Source organism: Cryptotermes secundus, unplaced genomic scaffold (genome assembly GCF_002891405.2).
Source record: "Cryptotermes secundus unplaced genomic scaffold, Csec_1.0 scaffold519, whole genome shotgun sequence".
Classification (NCBI taxonomy): domain Eukaryota; kingdom Metazoa; phylum Arthropoda; class Insecta; order Blattodea; family Kalotermitidae; genus Cryptotermes; species Cryptotermes secundus.
The window spans coordinates 1,035,625-1,051,279 of NW_019720169.1; the positions used below are offsets into that span (position 1 = coordinate 1,035,625).

General features: G+C 36.5%; 2 protein-coding genes across 4 annotated transcripts in view; both read left to right on the forward strand.

The window, feature by feature from the left end:
* The window catches only part of LOC111867595 (helix-loop-helix protein 11), a 188,151-nt gene extending 181,096 nt beyond the window's left edge, over positions 1–7,055 (forward strand). The window contains exon 7 of the mRNA XM_023857586.2: positions 1,631–7,055. Within this exon, the coding sequence (XP_023713354.1) occupies positions 1,631–1,973 (343 nt within the window). The 3' untranslated portion in view covers positions 1,974–7,055. The remainder of the gene's footprint in view (positions 1–1,630) is intronic.
* A 1,549-nt stretch (positions 7,056–8,604) lies between these two features.
* LOC111867476 (RNA-binding protein 42) overlaps positions 8,605–15,655 on the forward strand; it is a 64,639-nt gene continuing 57,588 nt past the window's right edge. For all 3 annotated transcript variants that reach the window (XR_002843357.2, XM_023857406.2, XM_023857397.2), the window contains exons 1-2: positions 8,605–8,803; positions 12,564–12,877. Coding sequence is in view for 2 of the 3 variants with exons in the window: in XM_023857406.2 (XP_023713174.1) it covers positions 8,748–8,803; positions 12,564–12,877 (370 nt within the window). In the remaining variant the exon portion in view is untranslated. The remainder of the gene's footprint in view (positions 8,804–12,563; positions 12,878–15,655) is intronic.

A 15,655-nucleotide genomic window follows, 5' to 3' on the forward strand; every position in this document is an offset into this window, starting at 1 on the left:
GCAGTCGAGAAATGGCTGATGTTAATGACAGCCACCCAGTTGGAACATGCCTCAAAATCTCAGTCCACTCCAAATTCAGAAATTCAAAGAATGATTTTAACTCTTCTCTTCTTTTGGCAGAGACAGAGAAATGATTATATATCTTTAAGACTACACTTTCAACATCAACATCTAATCTGTCAATTGCAAACTTAATTGTGTTATGTATGATGTGATTAGAGCAATTAGCTTTCAGTAAATTTGGCTTTTTACTTCGCAGCAACTGATATACGGAATGTGTTTTTCTATAGTTCACATTGGCGGTGTCTGCACAATAAGAAGACACATAATTTACATCCAAATCTTGCTTTCTAAGCTCTGAAGCCCCAAACCAGTAATTGCCATAGACGTTTCCTCAGCACTTTCAACAAAATCTAGAAGTTTATTCTGCACTCCCTTTAAAGGGTCGAAGTACCGGATGCAGACAGGGAACATTTTTCGATTGCTTCTGTTTGATGCATCGGTAGCCAACGAAAAAAATTTTGAAGTATTTTTTGGACATCTTAAAATAGACACAAAGTCATTTACACTTTTAGGAGCAACAACATATTTCACTATAATTTCTGCTTTAGTGCGTCCACATGAAAGTTTGGAAGCAATCGCGGAATCAGTGAAAATATGGGACACAAGTTTATTTCCGCAGTCCAGACTGGAATAACTTAAGTTGTGTTTCACTGCATGATACACTAAACCAAGTTCACACGCAGTTCTGTTTTCATATTCTACTTTATTCTTTAAATTAACGAAGTATTTCGAAAGTTTATTTGAACTTCCGGAATTACATTTTTCCTTAATTTTATGTTCCTTGTATTGTGCATGTTGCCTCAGGTCATTTTGTCCACCATGCGAAATACTAAAATCCTTCCTACACAACGTACAAGATGCCCAGTTCTCGTCTGGTCCCGGCTTAACCCACAAAAACATATCTTCCCATTTCTTAAGATATATTTGATTATGTTTGGCCTGGAATTTCAACTTCTTCCATGGAGGAGTCTTTGATGGATCTTCTTCGCCTTCAAACATTTTTGCTAACTTGACACCGACTTTCTAGTGAAGATTGAATGGATTAAAAATACACTATCACCAACAACCTCTGCTTTGGTTTAGAACCTCAAGTGTTTTCAACATTCACGAAATGCAACATAACTAAAGAAACTATAACAATGTCATTTTCCAAGGATTACAGAAATGTTATGATATTATTTAACCCATGAAATATAATTGGCAATGGACTTAAATAAAAAAAACGGACAATTATCCACTCCGGGTAAACAATAAACGGAGGAACAAAATTTGGGTGAAAAAGCGGAAGAATCCGGGGAGAACGGGGTATCTGGGAACCCTACTATTGGTACTGGATATGCTAGATACATAGTTGTTGATGTTATTGGCTGACATCATGTGTAAATATAGTGTATTGCATTTATGTTGACCTGCATGCCAGTTTCTTGTCACTATATAATTGATGAAGATATCTGAATTGTGTTGCTTTCATATGACCATTGTGTCTTAATGTTACCTGTTGTATCTGTTTGTGTTAGTACTGCCCTCTTCAATCTTCAGTCTTTAAATGAATAAACTTTTTTTTTAGGTTGTATTTGGCCAGCACATCACGGCAAAACCTGGAGACTATTGTGGAGGCAATCAGACACTTGGAAGGTGATCACCTGTTCAGTGATGATCCTTCACCACGTGGTCAGCAGCAGCACCTTTCAAGCAGCATAATGGATGAACCTGCCCAGGAAGTTCCTCTGGCTCTGACCACGCACAACAAGACCGTCACACAATCCACACAGACGCAGGTAGCTCATCGCCTGCTGAAGGTTGAGATGAACCCCTTTCTTCAGTTCCACAGTACACCGCAGTCAACACAACAGAGAGTGGCCCTTCAGCAGCAACGTCCAGGAGTCATCGTTGTCAAGCAGCATACATGATTGTGTTGTAACGTCGTTAGATAAACTGCACACCCTGTCCCTACCCAATTGCTATATCTCCACTGTTCTCTCAAGTACATTGCAATATTTGGGAGAAGGGGGGGCGGAATCTGTTGATGCTGAAAATTGAGTGCCTAAACCAAAGCTCCTATAAAAACAAGTGCTGTTAGCTAATCAGCTGTCTTACATTATATAAATAGTATTTACTTGTGGTTATGTCCTCCAGTTCCATTTATGTAAAGTTCATTAATGGTACTAATTAGTCAAATGTGTAATTGGTAAAGTGTTAACAGTATTTGTCATCAGATCACTCTCAATATATTTTCAGTATATTTATAAATCAGTGAAGTAGTCAGATATGTATTGTTTTATTTTGTCATTTCCTTTATTCATTCTCAGTAATACCACGTGAATGTATTTCGTATGAAAATAATATGTTTGAAGAAAACAGTATGAAGAGGTTTATGCTCAAGTTTTGGTATACAGATTTTTCTTACCCCCTTCATTCCTGGAAGACCAGTGTATCGCAGTTGGTACAGAAACGTACTTCAAATGACATTGTTTTCTTCCCACACTACTTTATGGATTGAATAAAACTGTTTCTTTACCGATCTGTATCTGATCCTATGAAGTGACAAGTCTTTTTAAGATGGGCAGGTATGGTTCACATTGAACAAGAAATGTGAGGGTGTTACAGAAGCAGAATGATTGGTGATGTGGCAGAATGACACAAGCATTCAGTGATACCATAATGTCCTCTGTTGGCTGAGACCATTACTGAAGATTCTTTGAAGTAAAATAATGTGCATGTGGTATAGATTGGACTTGGGCAAGCTGTCTGCTCATTTGAAGGTTTCTGCTGCCAGCCCCTCCTTTCTCCATTTTGTGCTGTTATGAATGAAGGTGTGAATTGCAAGAAATATTTGACCAGTGTGGACCTGCCTATTCCTACATATGTGCCCCCATTCCCTGGTGTCTTCAGTCATACCTTCTGAACCTTCTTTTGCTTAATTTTGTCTCACCCAGGCAGTTATTAACAGCTCGTTTGACTATGTCACTTTTCATTGACAGATTATTGTAGGGGAGACAGCGTTGCTGTTAAGTGAGAGAAGTTACTTGTTAACTTTGTTTTCCTAATTTTCAAGGGTAAAAAACTGCTTATATTTGTATTGTTATTTAAAAAAAAGACAAAAAGAAAAAAAAATTAAAAATAGCGTTGATTTGCCAGTCATTTCGTCTTCTTTCTTTGTATATAGTCGACTACACCTGTTGTATGTGTTGTGATATTTTGACGAATGGTTGAACTGACATTAACAGGCAGATTTTGGATGAAGTAGTAATAATGACTTCTACCTTCCCCAAACAGGCTCTGTAGTGCAAGAGTTGCTGCCTATGGAGCCTTAGTTATATCCCTTATCTCACTTTATTTTGAATTCTGTCCTCGTATATAAATATATATATATTTTTTGTGTTTGTTCATATTTCTATATATTATATAATACTTGCGTGAGTGCGATTTGGCTTGCGTGTAACTGTATACGTATGACTTATCTTTTCTTCGGAATAATAATATTTGAGATAGTTGGCGGTAGCTTGCGTCTCGATATCACGTTTTTTTTTATCCATTGTAGATCTATGTTATTCCCTTCAAAAACTAGTTTATACTTGATTATTCTAATAATTATGACGTATAATTAAAGGAACTGCGTGCAGGAATGTGTGTTGACTGTTGCAATTGTGCACGTGACAGATGAATGCAAGAATGATTGTTTCATTAAAACATGTAGCGTCGCTATTAATATAAGCAAAACAGTTCCATTATGTGGGAACAGTACTGATAATTAGGTATTAAAAATATTAATTACTACTATTATTATTATTATTGCCCTCTCTTGAAATGAGATCTTTCCAAGTAGTTTGTTGGATTCTTACAGGATGTGGAAAGAATTCATTCAGATTCATTTTTTCAGATTTTGTTGAAGCTTGGGGCTGAAGGAAAATAGCGTTTTTCCCAGGGATAAGCTGCTTTCCAGCTTTGTTATATGTTTAGTTTCATAAGAGTTAAGACTTTGGGGCAGGGCAGTCATTCTTATTTCTATTATTAATGTTATTGATGGTAGTAGTAATATCTTTATTATTATTATTATTATTTCATTTTCATTTTTATCATAATAATTATCATCATCAGTCATTGCTAAAGAAAGTTCCTTGAAGTATAAAATGGATATCATACTAACATTGAAAACAATAGTTGTTGCATTCTTAGAGGACATGGAAATGGTGTTGGAGTCATAGGAAACAGGTTTGAATATATTATATATGTGAAATATAATGGTAAATGAGAATACCATGTTTAATTTTGCTTGGTTCATTCCCCCCCCCCGCATGGAGTTGTTGTGTTTATTCCTGTTTCAGACCCATAGAAATATTAATCTGTTTTTAAAGAGAAGAAAATGCCAAGACTTAAATGGAACACCTGATGGTGTGAGCGGTTACCATTGTTTTCAGAGTCATACAGAGTTATTTAATTAAAAAACCCTATTTTTGGATTCCATATTTCTTAAAAATACCAAATGTTAGATAATAAGGCGTTAGAATCTGTTGAATGTCCATTCACCATCTTTATGAAGAAGAATGCAATAACTATTGAATGTTGTGTTCATTATTCACATATTAATAATTCATCATTCATTGGGTCTGAAGACTTCTTTTCTCCCCATCCCCAGAGGTATAGCTACTTTTCTTAATTGCAGGAAAATGTATATTACACAGCAGATATACTCTAGCACTTTTTGTATTGGATAAATTTATGTTCCATATAAAGAAAAATATCTAAATTGATGTTTTAAAAATGAAAGGTGACTTTATTTAAGTACTGCATTTGTTATAGTTCACTTACCTCATCATTATGCATATTTCTGGATTCACTTTTCTCTCATAATGTTGTCATGATTGGCTCCCCAACCACCCCAAGTTTAATTGCTGTGATGTATTATAAATAATTATTAATTATACTTGTAATAATAAGGAGGAGTAATTCATAATTGTACTGGTATCTTTGCTCAAAATGCTCTGGTCTAGAGACTATAAAACTATCCCCCCTAGTAGTGTATATTTCACGCAATAGCCCATGGCGATTCTGTCCATGCACTAAGCATATAGTGTCATAACAAGTAGGTAGTGCGGCAATCAGTTGGATGACAGTGATATGTACTTCCCATACCTCCCTCCACACTGATGCCATTAGTTCCAGAACTTAGCTGGTTGTGCGAAATAAGTTAACTTTTCTGAGACCATTCTAACAAGATACTAATGCCAATTGAAACCATAGGTGTATGACAGCTATAACTTCTGTATCTTTTCTTGTTTGTCTGATGCATTTTTTTTAATAGTTCAGGACTGTAAAATTTCCAGACATTTAAATTGTGGCCAAAACACTTGGTAAGTTCTGAGATAGGGATCTCTTGAGCTGGCATTCATATTTCATTCTATTATTGCCACAGACTGAAATCTGTCATGTTTGATGTATGATTAACTTTGGAACTAATGGAGTCAGCCCTGTTTTTTGATACCAGTTTGTTGACTTGCACAGTAATGACATGATTTTTGTGAAGCTGTCAAATTCTGTTGAGGTATATGCTGTAGTTACCAACAGTTTAAAATGGGGATGAGATTTTTTAATGGCATTTTTTTTTTCAGTACTTTATATTGACATATGTGAAACACCAGAAGAGAACAAGGGTTAACATAATACTGACTGGTTGTATTAGTTCAACTTTTTCAACATTATAGTAAATTCTAGTTTATGGTTTACTAGCAAATACGTGAGCTATAATATTGTTTTATGCAGTTCAGCATGCCTTATGAGGTTATGTGTCATTGTAACAAATTGTTAGATTGTCTTGTAATTTTTATGTTAAAAGCATTTTTATGTACTGTAGTAAGACTTGCCATTTTCAGCTTTCTTCCTATTTTCCTTTTTTTTTTTTTTCCCCCCCCCGTATAAGTTTCATATATGTGGACTGGGAACACTGACACTTCAGTATTTTTTTAATCACACACACACACACACACATTGAGGTTTTTCATGTGACATCCACTTGTATTTTGTAAAAGTAGGTGAACAATGTATATTGATATGGCTATGGAGCAGTAAACAGGTATGAACAATATTTCATTTGCAGCAAAATAATAATAATAATAATTATTATTCTCTTGGGATCATTCTTGGTTCATATTATTACCCTTTGGGGTTGCATTATTTTATAAACTTTGTTAAACACATTAGTCATATTGCTATGGGTGTTTTGAAAGCTGTTCATGTAGCTTGTAAGTTAGGAATAGCTCGATTTTACAGGCAATATAAGCTGATATTTTATGAAGAAAAGCTGGAAATATGACACAGTAAATCCATAACAAAGTATTATTCCTGACAAATCTGCGGCAGAAAAAATCATATATAAAACTGCAGCAGGAACAGAGTTGTTATATCCTTGACACACTATGGATCGTGACATTTTTCTTGCCATATACTCACTTCTACTCTAAAATTCAGTAATAATGTCTTCTGTCATGTATATGGAAGCCTCCTTGCCCTCATGAACATGACAAAATATTGGTTTATATTGGAAATAAGCTGTATTTTTGCAGTGCGTCATCTTGTAAAGTTAGAAAGTCGTTTGGGAAATTAGTGAATAATTCAGTTACTGAAATTCTGATGTTTTTCTAGTCCAGTACTCTGTATTATTTCAACAAGAATAAAAATGTGAATTCATGATTTTTTTTTAATGATTGACAAAGGTCCTGTCTACTTTATCATTTGGGGCATTGCTAAATATGGTATTTTGCTGTAATCTGGAGCAAAAGTGACATAAGAAACGTTTTAAAATGTGTTTATAAACCTCGCAAGTCTGACTGCTTTTGGGTATTGAAAATATGTGCAGAGATGGTTGCGCATAGAGAAGTACAAATCAAAAGAGGTGTTCACACTCACATTTGTTTCGTTGTCTCAGTTTTGTGGCTTCTTTTTGTGTTGCCTGTAAGAACATCAGTGACATCTTAATTAAAAAACTATGTAAACAAGTGGTGTTTCTTTTTTGACTCCCATAACCCATACATCCCTTATTTTTTATCTGCTAGAGAAGAAAATTTCTAGTACAGTAAACTCCCTTTTACCTGGCATGTACTGGGAATGGAATGTGCCAGTTATGTGAATCAGCTAGTTGCATGAGAAAAGCTCATACAGAAACCCAATATAAAGTCAAAACAAGTTTTTGCTTTAGTTCTTGTATGGGAGCCTTGTTAGGCCACAGAGAGATTAATAGGTGAAATACTTTGGCTGTGTATGCTACAATGCAATCAGATTTACCTGCTGTAAAGGCATCTGCCTGACAGGACTGCTAGTGGCATCTGGGAATACAATTAACTATAACAGGGTTTTTTTTTTTTTTTTTTTTGCAGGTTGGATAAGAATTTCAGATTGATGGATACCAAATAACTGGGAGATTACTGTAATAGGTACTAACTGATAAATGGCTTGTAAGCTTCAATGCTCCTGGGTTAGGTCCAAAATACAATTACATTTTAAAATATATGAGCCTGTAGTTGTGGATCTATGCATCCACGCCACCATCTGCCTTCATGGCATAGTGCTTAATTCATTGAGCACAGTCATAACTTTAACCATAGAAGTATTAAAATTGGTCTCTTACATGCAACTGCAAATGCACTTTCGTCCCATTATGAATTACACCAAAAAGCAATCCAAATAGTCACTTTGCAAATATAATACACCTTGTAAGATTTGAGGTTTTCACGGTGCTGACTATGAAGAAAGCAGTATTCTGGGATGTGGCACCGAGTAGCTGTGGTATTAACCGGTGTATCGCCTCCATCTTCAGGGTAGAAGGAAAAATAATATCTGCAAGTGAACAGACAGTTGCTGCTGGCACCGGTTCTCACTGTCTCTTCGCTTGTGGATTTTCTTACGTCCACTAAGCGATAGAAATTTGGATGGTACTGTATATCGGATTTAATATTTTATACTATTTTCCTTTGCCTTTCCAGGCAAGCCAGGACAGTTTCTTAACATCACAAGGATCAGTATCACTACCCTTTCCTCATTGTATCAGCATCCTACATAATTAAGTATATATATAATATATGTGAATAGCTCATAAAGGTTAGAATTGAGCCCAAATCTTGCTTGTTTTGACCTAAAGTTATCTTTATGAAAGAATTCTAACTCTTCTTTGTTTATGAGTTTGCATAATTCAAACTTTCTCAACTGGAATATTTTAGAATTGTAACATTCTGCAGAGCAAAAAATATGATCATTGTGGTGCAATATTACATTGGCATTTTCAAATGAAGGCAGTGGAATGGAAGAAATTGGTGTTTTATACCGGCCATGAATATTAATTTTCCAAAAAGTTTTATTCACCAAGCTACACAAAGAAGCTTTGGAAATTTGTGACTGGGACTAGCGCCTGTGCTTGCATTTAAACTTCGCGGTAGGCGCGACTAGCAAAGATGAGCCAGATTTTATTACTCTCGCACGACACTGGTGCATTTGTGTTTGTAAATATTGTTCCGGTGAAGTAACTAAGAAGTTAGGACCCGTGGTTAAGAGTATCAGATGCGATCAGTTGTAATCGAAATATTGCATATAGCGATTTAGCTTTGGCATAATTGTTTCTTGGTAGACGTATTATGAGTTTGCATTGCTAACAGCAGGTATTATTTTCGAACGAAGGCATAGTAGAATAGTCTAAAATGACGGGAATAAATGATGAAAAACTGAAACAACATATGGAGGATGAGATGACTAGGTAAGAATACATCAGTGAGTTGGGCACTTATAACCTCATAAATTTAATTTGCTTGAAATAAATCGTAATTAATTAATTGAAGTTCACCCATTTTCCGGCGAATCGGCAAGTAAACCGAGAAGCTCCGTCTGCTGTTATATAGCACTATTCGTAATTATAATGTATGTGTGAGTATATGTCGACCGTCGTTATTTTGAATCTAACCTCAATATTTCATATCTTATTTTAGATGCATTGATCTGTGAACATTGATGCTTCATGTCTGAAAGGAAAATAAAAATCTGGCTGTGTTTATTAATTTAGGTGTAGTGAGTATATAATTCCAAAATCCCCGTCATAAGTATTAGAATAAAATTTATTTACATTCCATAGACCTTAACTGAGGTTGTAGAACGTGACATAATACAAATAAAATAGTTGTTTCCAATACAAATATAAACAGAAAAACAAAACAGTAACAGCTGTTTACATATTTATGATACAGATTTACATCAAAATAATTATAGGAAACAATCACCCCATTATTACTTACCTGAATTTGTAACTAAGGATTTCTGGTTAGGAAAAATTCTTGTACAGAGCAGAAGGGGTGAGATACAAGAGAATTTTAATGCTGCCCTAAACAGTTTTATATCGTTCCAACTTGATTGTAAGGTAAGGTAAAGCTATCCCTGTAATAGGTAGTGAAGGCCCGTAGGGTTGTGAGACATCGAGGCTCCCACATTTTCTCTCGACAGTCGGCTTACAGATGGTGGTAAGGTTTTCAACCTTACATGTTGGCCACCCCTTTACCCCACGGAAGATTCCTTGTACCGATTTCTGTTAGAGGCTGAGTTGTCCCCAGGGCTATAGTGAGGCTGGAAGGATTAGGTCAATTGAAAAAATCCACCTCATCAGGAATCGAACCTGTGACCTTCTGGCTTGTAGCATAGTGCCTGAACCAACTACAAGTATGCTACCATGTGCCCCCAACTTTATTGTAAGGGGGAAGATTATTGAAAGACTTAATTCCAGTACACTAAACTCCTTTCTGATATTTGCTGAGGTTACTGGTTGGCACATGGAGGTTATATCTGTGTCTTGTACTTCTATTGTTTATATCTTAATTTGTCTGAAAAATTTTCTTGTTGTTCAAAAGAAATAATAATGAGAGTAAGAATTTGCTAATAATAATAATAATAAAAGGTAAGGTGAATTTGTCCCAGTGCTTAATTAAAGCGCTATGCCATGAAGGCGTATGTGGGATTGGATGTATAGATCCACATTTTCTTGACCTCAGCACTAGTTGGAGGTGAGTGGTCAGCTTCACGCCCCGACCGCTTTACCCCCGGGAAAGAGCCCCTGGTACCCATTGTATAGGAGGTTGGGTGGACCCCAGAGCTGGTCTGAACGACATGGAGAAGTAAAAATTCTTTACCCTACCGGGACTTGAACTCTGATCTCTCTGTCGTCCAGCCCGTAGCTAGTTGCTGTACTGACTGAGCTATCCTGACTCCAGCATAATAATATTCAAGTTATATAATAATTCCCTACAGGAGATTCCTTTTAACACCTGCCATTATTCTGGTGATTTTCTTTTGCCTGCGGTGCACATTTTTGTTGTCTGTTGAATTTCCCCATAAGTTTATTCTTTGTGACATGATGGGCTGGAAGTAAGCAAAGCAAACTAATTTTATAATTTGTATTTTCATGAGTGATGTGACTGTCCTTATAACTAAGCATGCTGTTTGTAATTTAAGGATAATGTATTCGGTAGTTCCCACCCTCCAGTTTAAGTTACTGTCAGTTTGAAGGCCAAGATTCTACAGTTCTGGAGGTCCAGGTTTGATTCCCCTCGCTACCAGGTTTTCTGAGAAGTAGTGGGTCTGGAACAGGGTCAGCTCAGCCCCATGAGCATAATTGAAGAGCTATTTCAAGGAAATAGCGACTTTGGTCTAGAAAACTGAGATTAACGGCCATGGGGATTCGTTGCGCTGACCACACGACACCCTCTATCCGCTAAAGTTGACACTAACTTCATCGACAAGTGGTGGTTGATCAATCGGTATAGTTCACTTGTGGACTACAAGCCACGGAGTTTGTTTTTGGTTTTGTTTGATGGCTGCAAAACTCCACTGTATTACCTACTGGGTAATACTGGTGGTTTCTCAGTGCAGATTAATGTGACAATCTCTGTGGATATTTACTGAATCCGTGATGATACTATGTTCAGTGTGTCTATGACACCTCACCCTTTTAACCAGCCAGCATATGTCATTTCAAACCCTTTTTTGCAGCTTGTATTATAAGTTACATTCCTTTATTCTGTGGATGTTTGTTCTCTATCTTCTGTATTTTATTGTTCACAATCTGATAATAGGGGTATAATGGACATTTTGTTGATACATTTTCACTTTGGTTCGTGCTGTTGAAGTATGTATATTCATTGGGACCTTATAGTGTTATGCTGTGTGTGACTTATAACGTGAGACCTGCATTACAGTGAAGCCTTTTGTATGGCGAACATTTAGCACAATAACATTAGCATGCTCACGTGAACTTACAAAGTCATCATCACACAAATAACCATGTTGGTCTCATTTCTCCCATCAACATTTGTACCTCCCCATATTAAACAAGTGTCTCTCCCTTAGTTAAAGTTTTTAAATCCAAGCAAGTCATTTTCACCAATTTTTCTATAGTGGATCCAGGTTTTATAATACCCTGTATTTGAAATTCATGGTTTAATCTATACTTCTTCCTTGGACAGTCCTCTTGTATGGCTGTCTCCCATTACTATAATTTTTTTGTTTTTTCTTACCTATTTTCTCATTTGTGTAACTCACATTATTTTTCCTCAACTTCGTCATCTTGTTTACCACAGCATCCTTATGAATTTGATTTGATAGTTTATCCTGGGTTTTTGTTGTTATCATCATTGTTTTGGAGGAATGTACTGCCTCCATCTTCAGGTTTAAAGATATGCTGAACAAGAAAGAAATTGCGAGATGAATGAGGTGAACTTCGCCAAACTGCACAGCAGTATTTCCCAGAAGATGGTACCCTTTATAGCCACCACTGTAAAAACCTGAAATTCAACATAGTACATGAGCATATCTATTGTGTTCACCTGGCAGTCTGCTTATAGTAACTCCGCTTCGGATGCATTGTTATGAAATATGATATTTAGATCTTTGCTAATATTGATATAGTCTTTAAGGTTGAGAATATTTTATGTTTTGTCATTTTTTATTGATTATGTTTGCTGGGAGTCATGATAGCTCAGTTATATAGCAACAGGGCAGTGGACTGATGACTAGGGTTCAATTCTTGACAGGGACAAGAAATTTTTCTCTTGTCCTTAGTATCCCTACCAGCTGTGGGGCTCACTCAGCCTTTTATCCATTGTGTACCAGGGACTGTTTCCCTTGGGGTGCAGCTGAAACTGACCACTCACCATTCTCTAGTGCTGAGGTCAAGAATGATGAAGCTATTATTCCGCTCATTCATATGCCTTCATCGCATAGCGCTTGATTATGTGATGAAATACAGAGATAACTTTACCTAACATTGACTACTAAAGAGGACATTATTAAGTGTATGTGTTTGAGTAATGTGACACGTACTTCTCCAACTTTGACTCATATTTTTCTGTCTCTTCTTCAGTTCCTAAATCTATGCTAAAGTGTTGCATTCTACTTCTATACAATATCATCTTAGAGGTTTGATTAATAATGAACTGTATGCATATTGTTGGATTAACTTTTAATGTAATTTGTAGGTTTGAAGCAGAAATTGCTTTGCCTGTTCTTCCTCCTCCACCTCCGCCTCCAGCGATTGCACCGCGGCCTGTCATTGGATCCAACACCTATACTCAAGTTCAGCGACGACTAGAGGAACAGCAGACGTTACCTTCTGCAATTCCGGGGCCTGAGTTTCCAGCCTGCCCTCCCATGGGATTTCCATCATTGATGCCTCCATCTGTACCAGCTTTTCCAGGAATTCCGCCACCACCGCCGCCACCACCACCACCTCCACCACCTCCACCATTGCTTATACCACATCAGGTTCAACGTGGACCACCAGTCAGGCACCGTGAGTGTTATTTAAAACCTTGAAGTTCATATTCAAAACTTTTCTGTAAAATGTGTTCGGCTGATACAAAACTGGCGTTATTATGTCCAGTGGCTTGAATACTGTTTTGATTCTTATTTGCCCTTGTGCAACTCGATCAAAATCCTCTAGGTTTCAGTGTTTCTGCTTTATTTCACAACATGTTTTGGCATAACTGGCCATCATTGGGTGTACAGGGTGTGTTTATGGAGTCTGCTTTCCTTTTGAAGTGTTAGACACTTTGAGATGTTTTGTAACAGAACCTGAACAAAACATCTAGAAGCATCTAATACAGCAGAAGGAAGGCAGAGCAGATTTCTTAAACACACCTTGTACCCCTGATGTTGGCCAGTTAGGCTGAAACTTGTGAAATAAAACAAAAAACAGGAACATTGGAACCTAGCAGATTTTGATTGAGTTGCACATGAATGGATAAGAGTCAGAACAGTATTCAAGTTTCTACACAAAGCAACATGATGTCCAGTGAATTTAAGGCAATTCACTGTGTTTATTATGTATTTCTTCACTATGTCTTTGTGAATTGTTACTGACTTTTGAAAACTTTAGTTTTTTTCTTTGGAGCATATCAGATCAGACATTTGAAAACATACTTTGTAAAAAGTATTTTGCTAAATATTCTTACATGACAAAATTTGTAATATTCAAAAGATAAATATTTTATGTCATGTACATTTTTTAAATTACAGTCAGCTGATTTTCAGATACTGACTATTGAGTTGAAATATGTGCAACAGAATTTTCAAGAATGGAAAGATTAAAGATTCTCATGTTTCTATTTTTAAACATTCTGTATAGTTATGCACAAACTGAATATTTTGTACGTGTTGTCTTAAAAGTCTTGAACTTTTGTTAGCTTCTATGAAAATTGATCTGCAAAGTACATATAATGTTTATCCATAAGAAATGAATTTGGATTTCATAAACCAGTTAGAATTAGAGAAACTGGGATAGCTCAATCAATATAGCAATGGGTTGCAGGCTCAGCGGCTCAGGAATTGGTGTTCAGTGCCTGGGCAGGATCAAGAGATTTTTCTCTTCTTGAAAGCTTCCAGACTGGCTTTTAGGTCCCCCCGGTTTCCTGTCCAGTGGATACTGGAGCTTCTTCCCTGAGAGTGAAGTGGTAAGGTTGTGAAGCTCACCACTCACTTTCATGAAGCGCTTAGGTGTACATCCACTACCTCATACATTTTCATGACATGGTGCTTAATTAAGCACACTTTTTTTATGTATACCCATATTATCGACGCTGCAAAACTTTACAAGAAAATGAGTGAAATGTTGTACTGCGCAATACGTACTGTGTGACAGATGGACATAGGACTTTGCACATTTACTGGAGTTTCTGCTCCTTCCTCTGTCTTTGGGAAGAGCCTCTCCTTTCGCTAAGCCACTTGCCATCTTTAGTCCCTTGTTCACCATCACTTCATAATTATAATGTTCTGAAACTGAACAGACCCAAGATGAGAGCACTTGGGGAAATTGTGTGACATTGGAGGTCTGTCTTGTCAGAATAGACATTTAAAAGACTGTCTCTGCCTCCATCATCAGGAATTGATGCCATTTCCATGAAAACTTCAAATTATATGTAATATATAATGGTGATGTGCAGTAACATGTTTAATAATTTTATTGTATATAGTGAAGCAAAATATGAAAATTAGTGTCTTGTGGGGTGTGACACCATGTTTACAAAATTTGTCTTTCCTGTCATATTAAAACAAAAAGAAGTTCAGGAAAGAACCAAGTCAGAGTCACATTGCGACTGATGGTCAGTCCTGCTGTTGAGCCCCAACTTTTTTTTTTGGTGGGGTGCGCTCTCTGATGAGAGGATGGGTCTGTCCTTTGTAAATGTTGCTGGCCCTTGCCACTGCTGTCTTTCTTGGGTCTGAGATCCTCGGGACTCAACCATATTTTACTGTCTCAGATTTGAGACTTTTCTTCTATTGTTTTGTGTGTGTGTAATTGTTGCCATGGGAACATGTTTACTGATCCATTACCTAGCAGCGAAGGAGGGGATAAACATGCAGGTACACAGGACTCCACTATTCTGGCTTTCAGTAATTAGTGAGGATACAAAGATACACAGAAAGCAAGGTGATCTCAAAGAAAGGTAAAGTTGTCTTCATGCTTAACCAATTAAGCACTGTGCTATGAAGATGTGTGGGGGAATTGACATATAGATGGCCTTATTCTTGACTTCGGTGCCGGTTGGAGGTGCGTGGTTAGCTTAACGCCCTGTCCGCTTTACCCTTGGGGATTACAATGTTTTAACATTGCCTTCTCTGTATATATTGGAGGTGACATGCTTTATCAAAAAATAGAAGGCTTTTATGGCAATAAATTCAGACATTCATAATTATAACACACGAAGATAATTAAATTTTCATGTACAGCACTGTAATACAGCTCTTTTTAAGAGGAGTGTGATAAATATGGGAATTAGTTTGTATAATAAGGTCCCCAATCAAATAAAACAAAAGGAAAATTTTAACTCATTTAAAGAGGAATTAAAATCTTTTTTGCTGAAACATTCCTTTTATTCTGTAGATGAATTTATGTATTTTGATTCATCAAGTGTGTAAATGTAATATGTAGCTGCTTAATTTGTTGTATTTGTGTAAAGACAATGAAATTAATGGTAACTAGATCTAGATAATATTATTCAGATGACAAACCCCCTATATTAGGGTGGTACAGTGTATACTGTAAAGATATGCACGAGAATTACATGTAAAACTG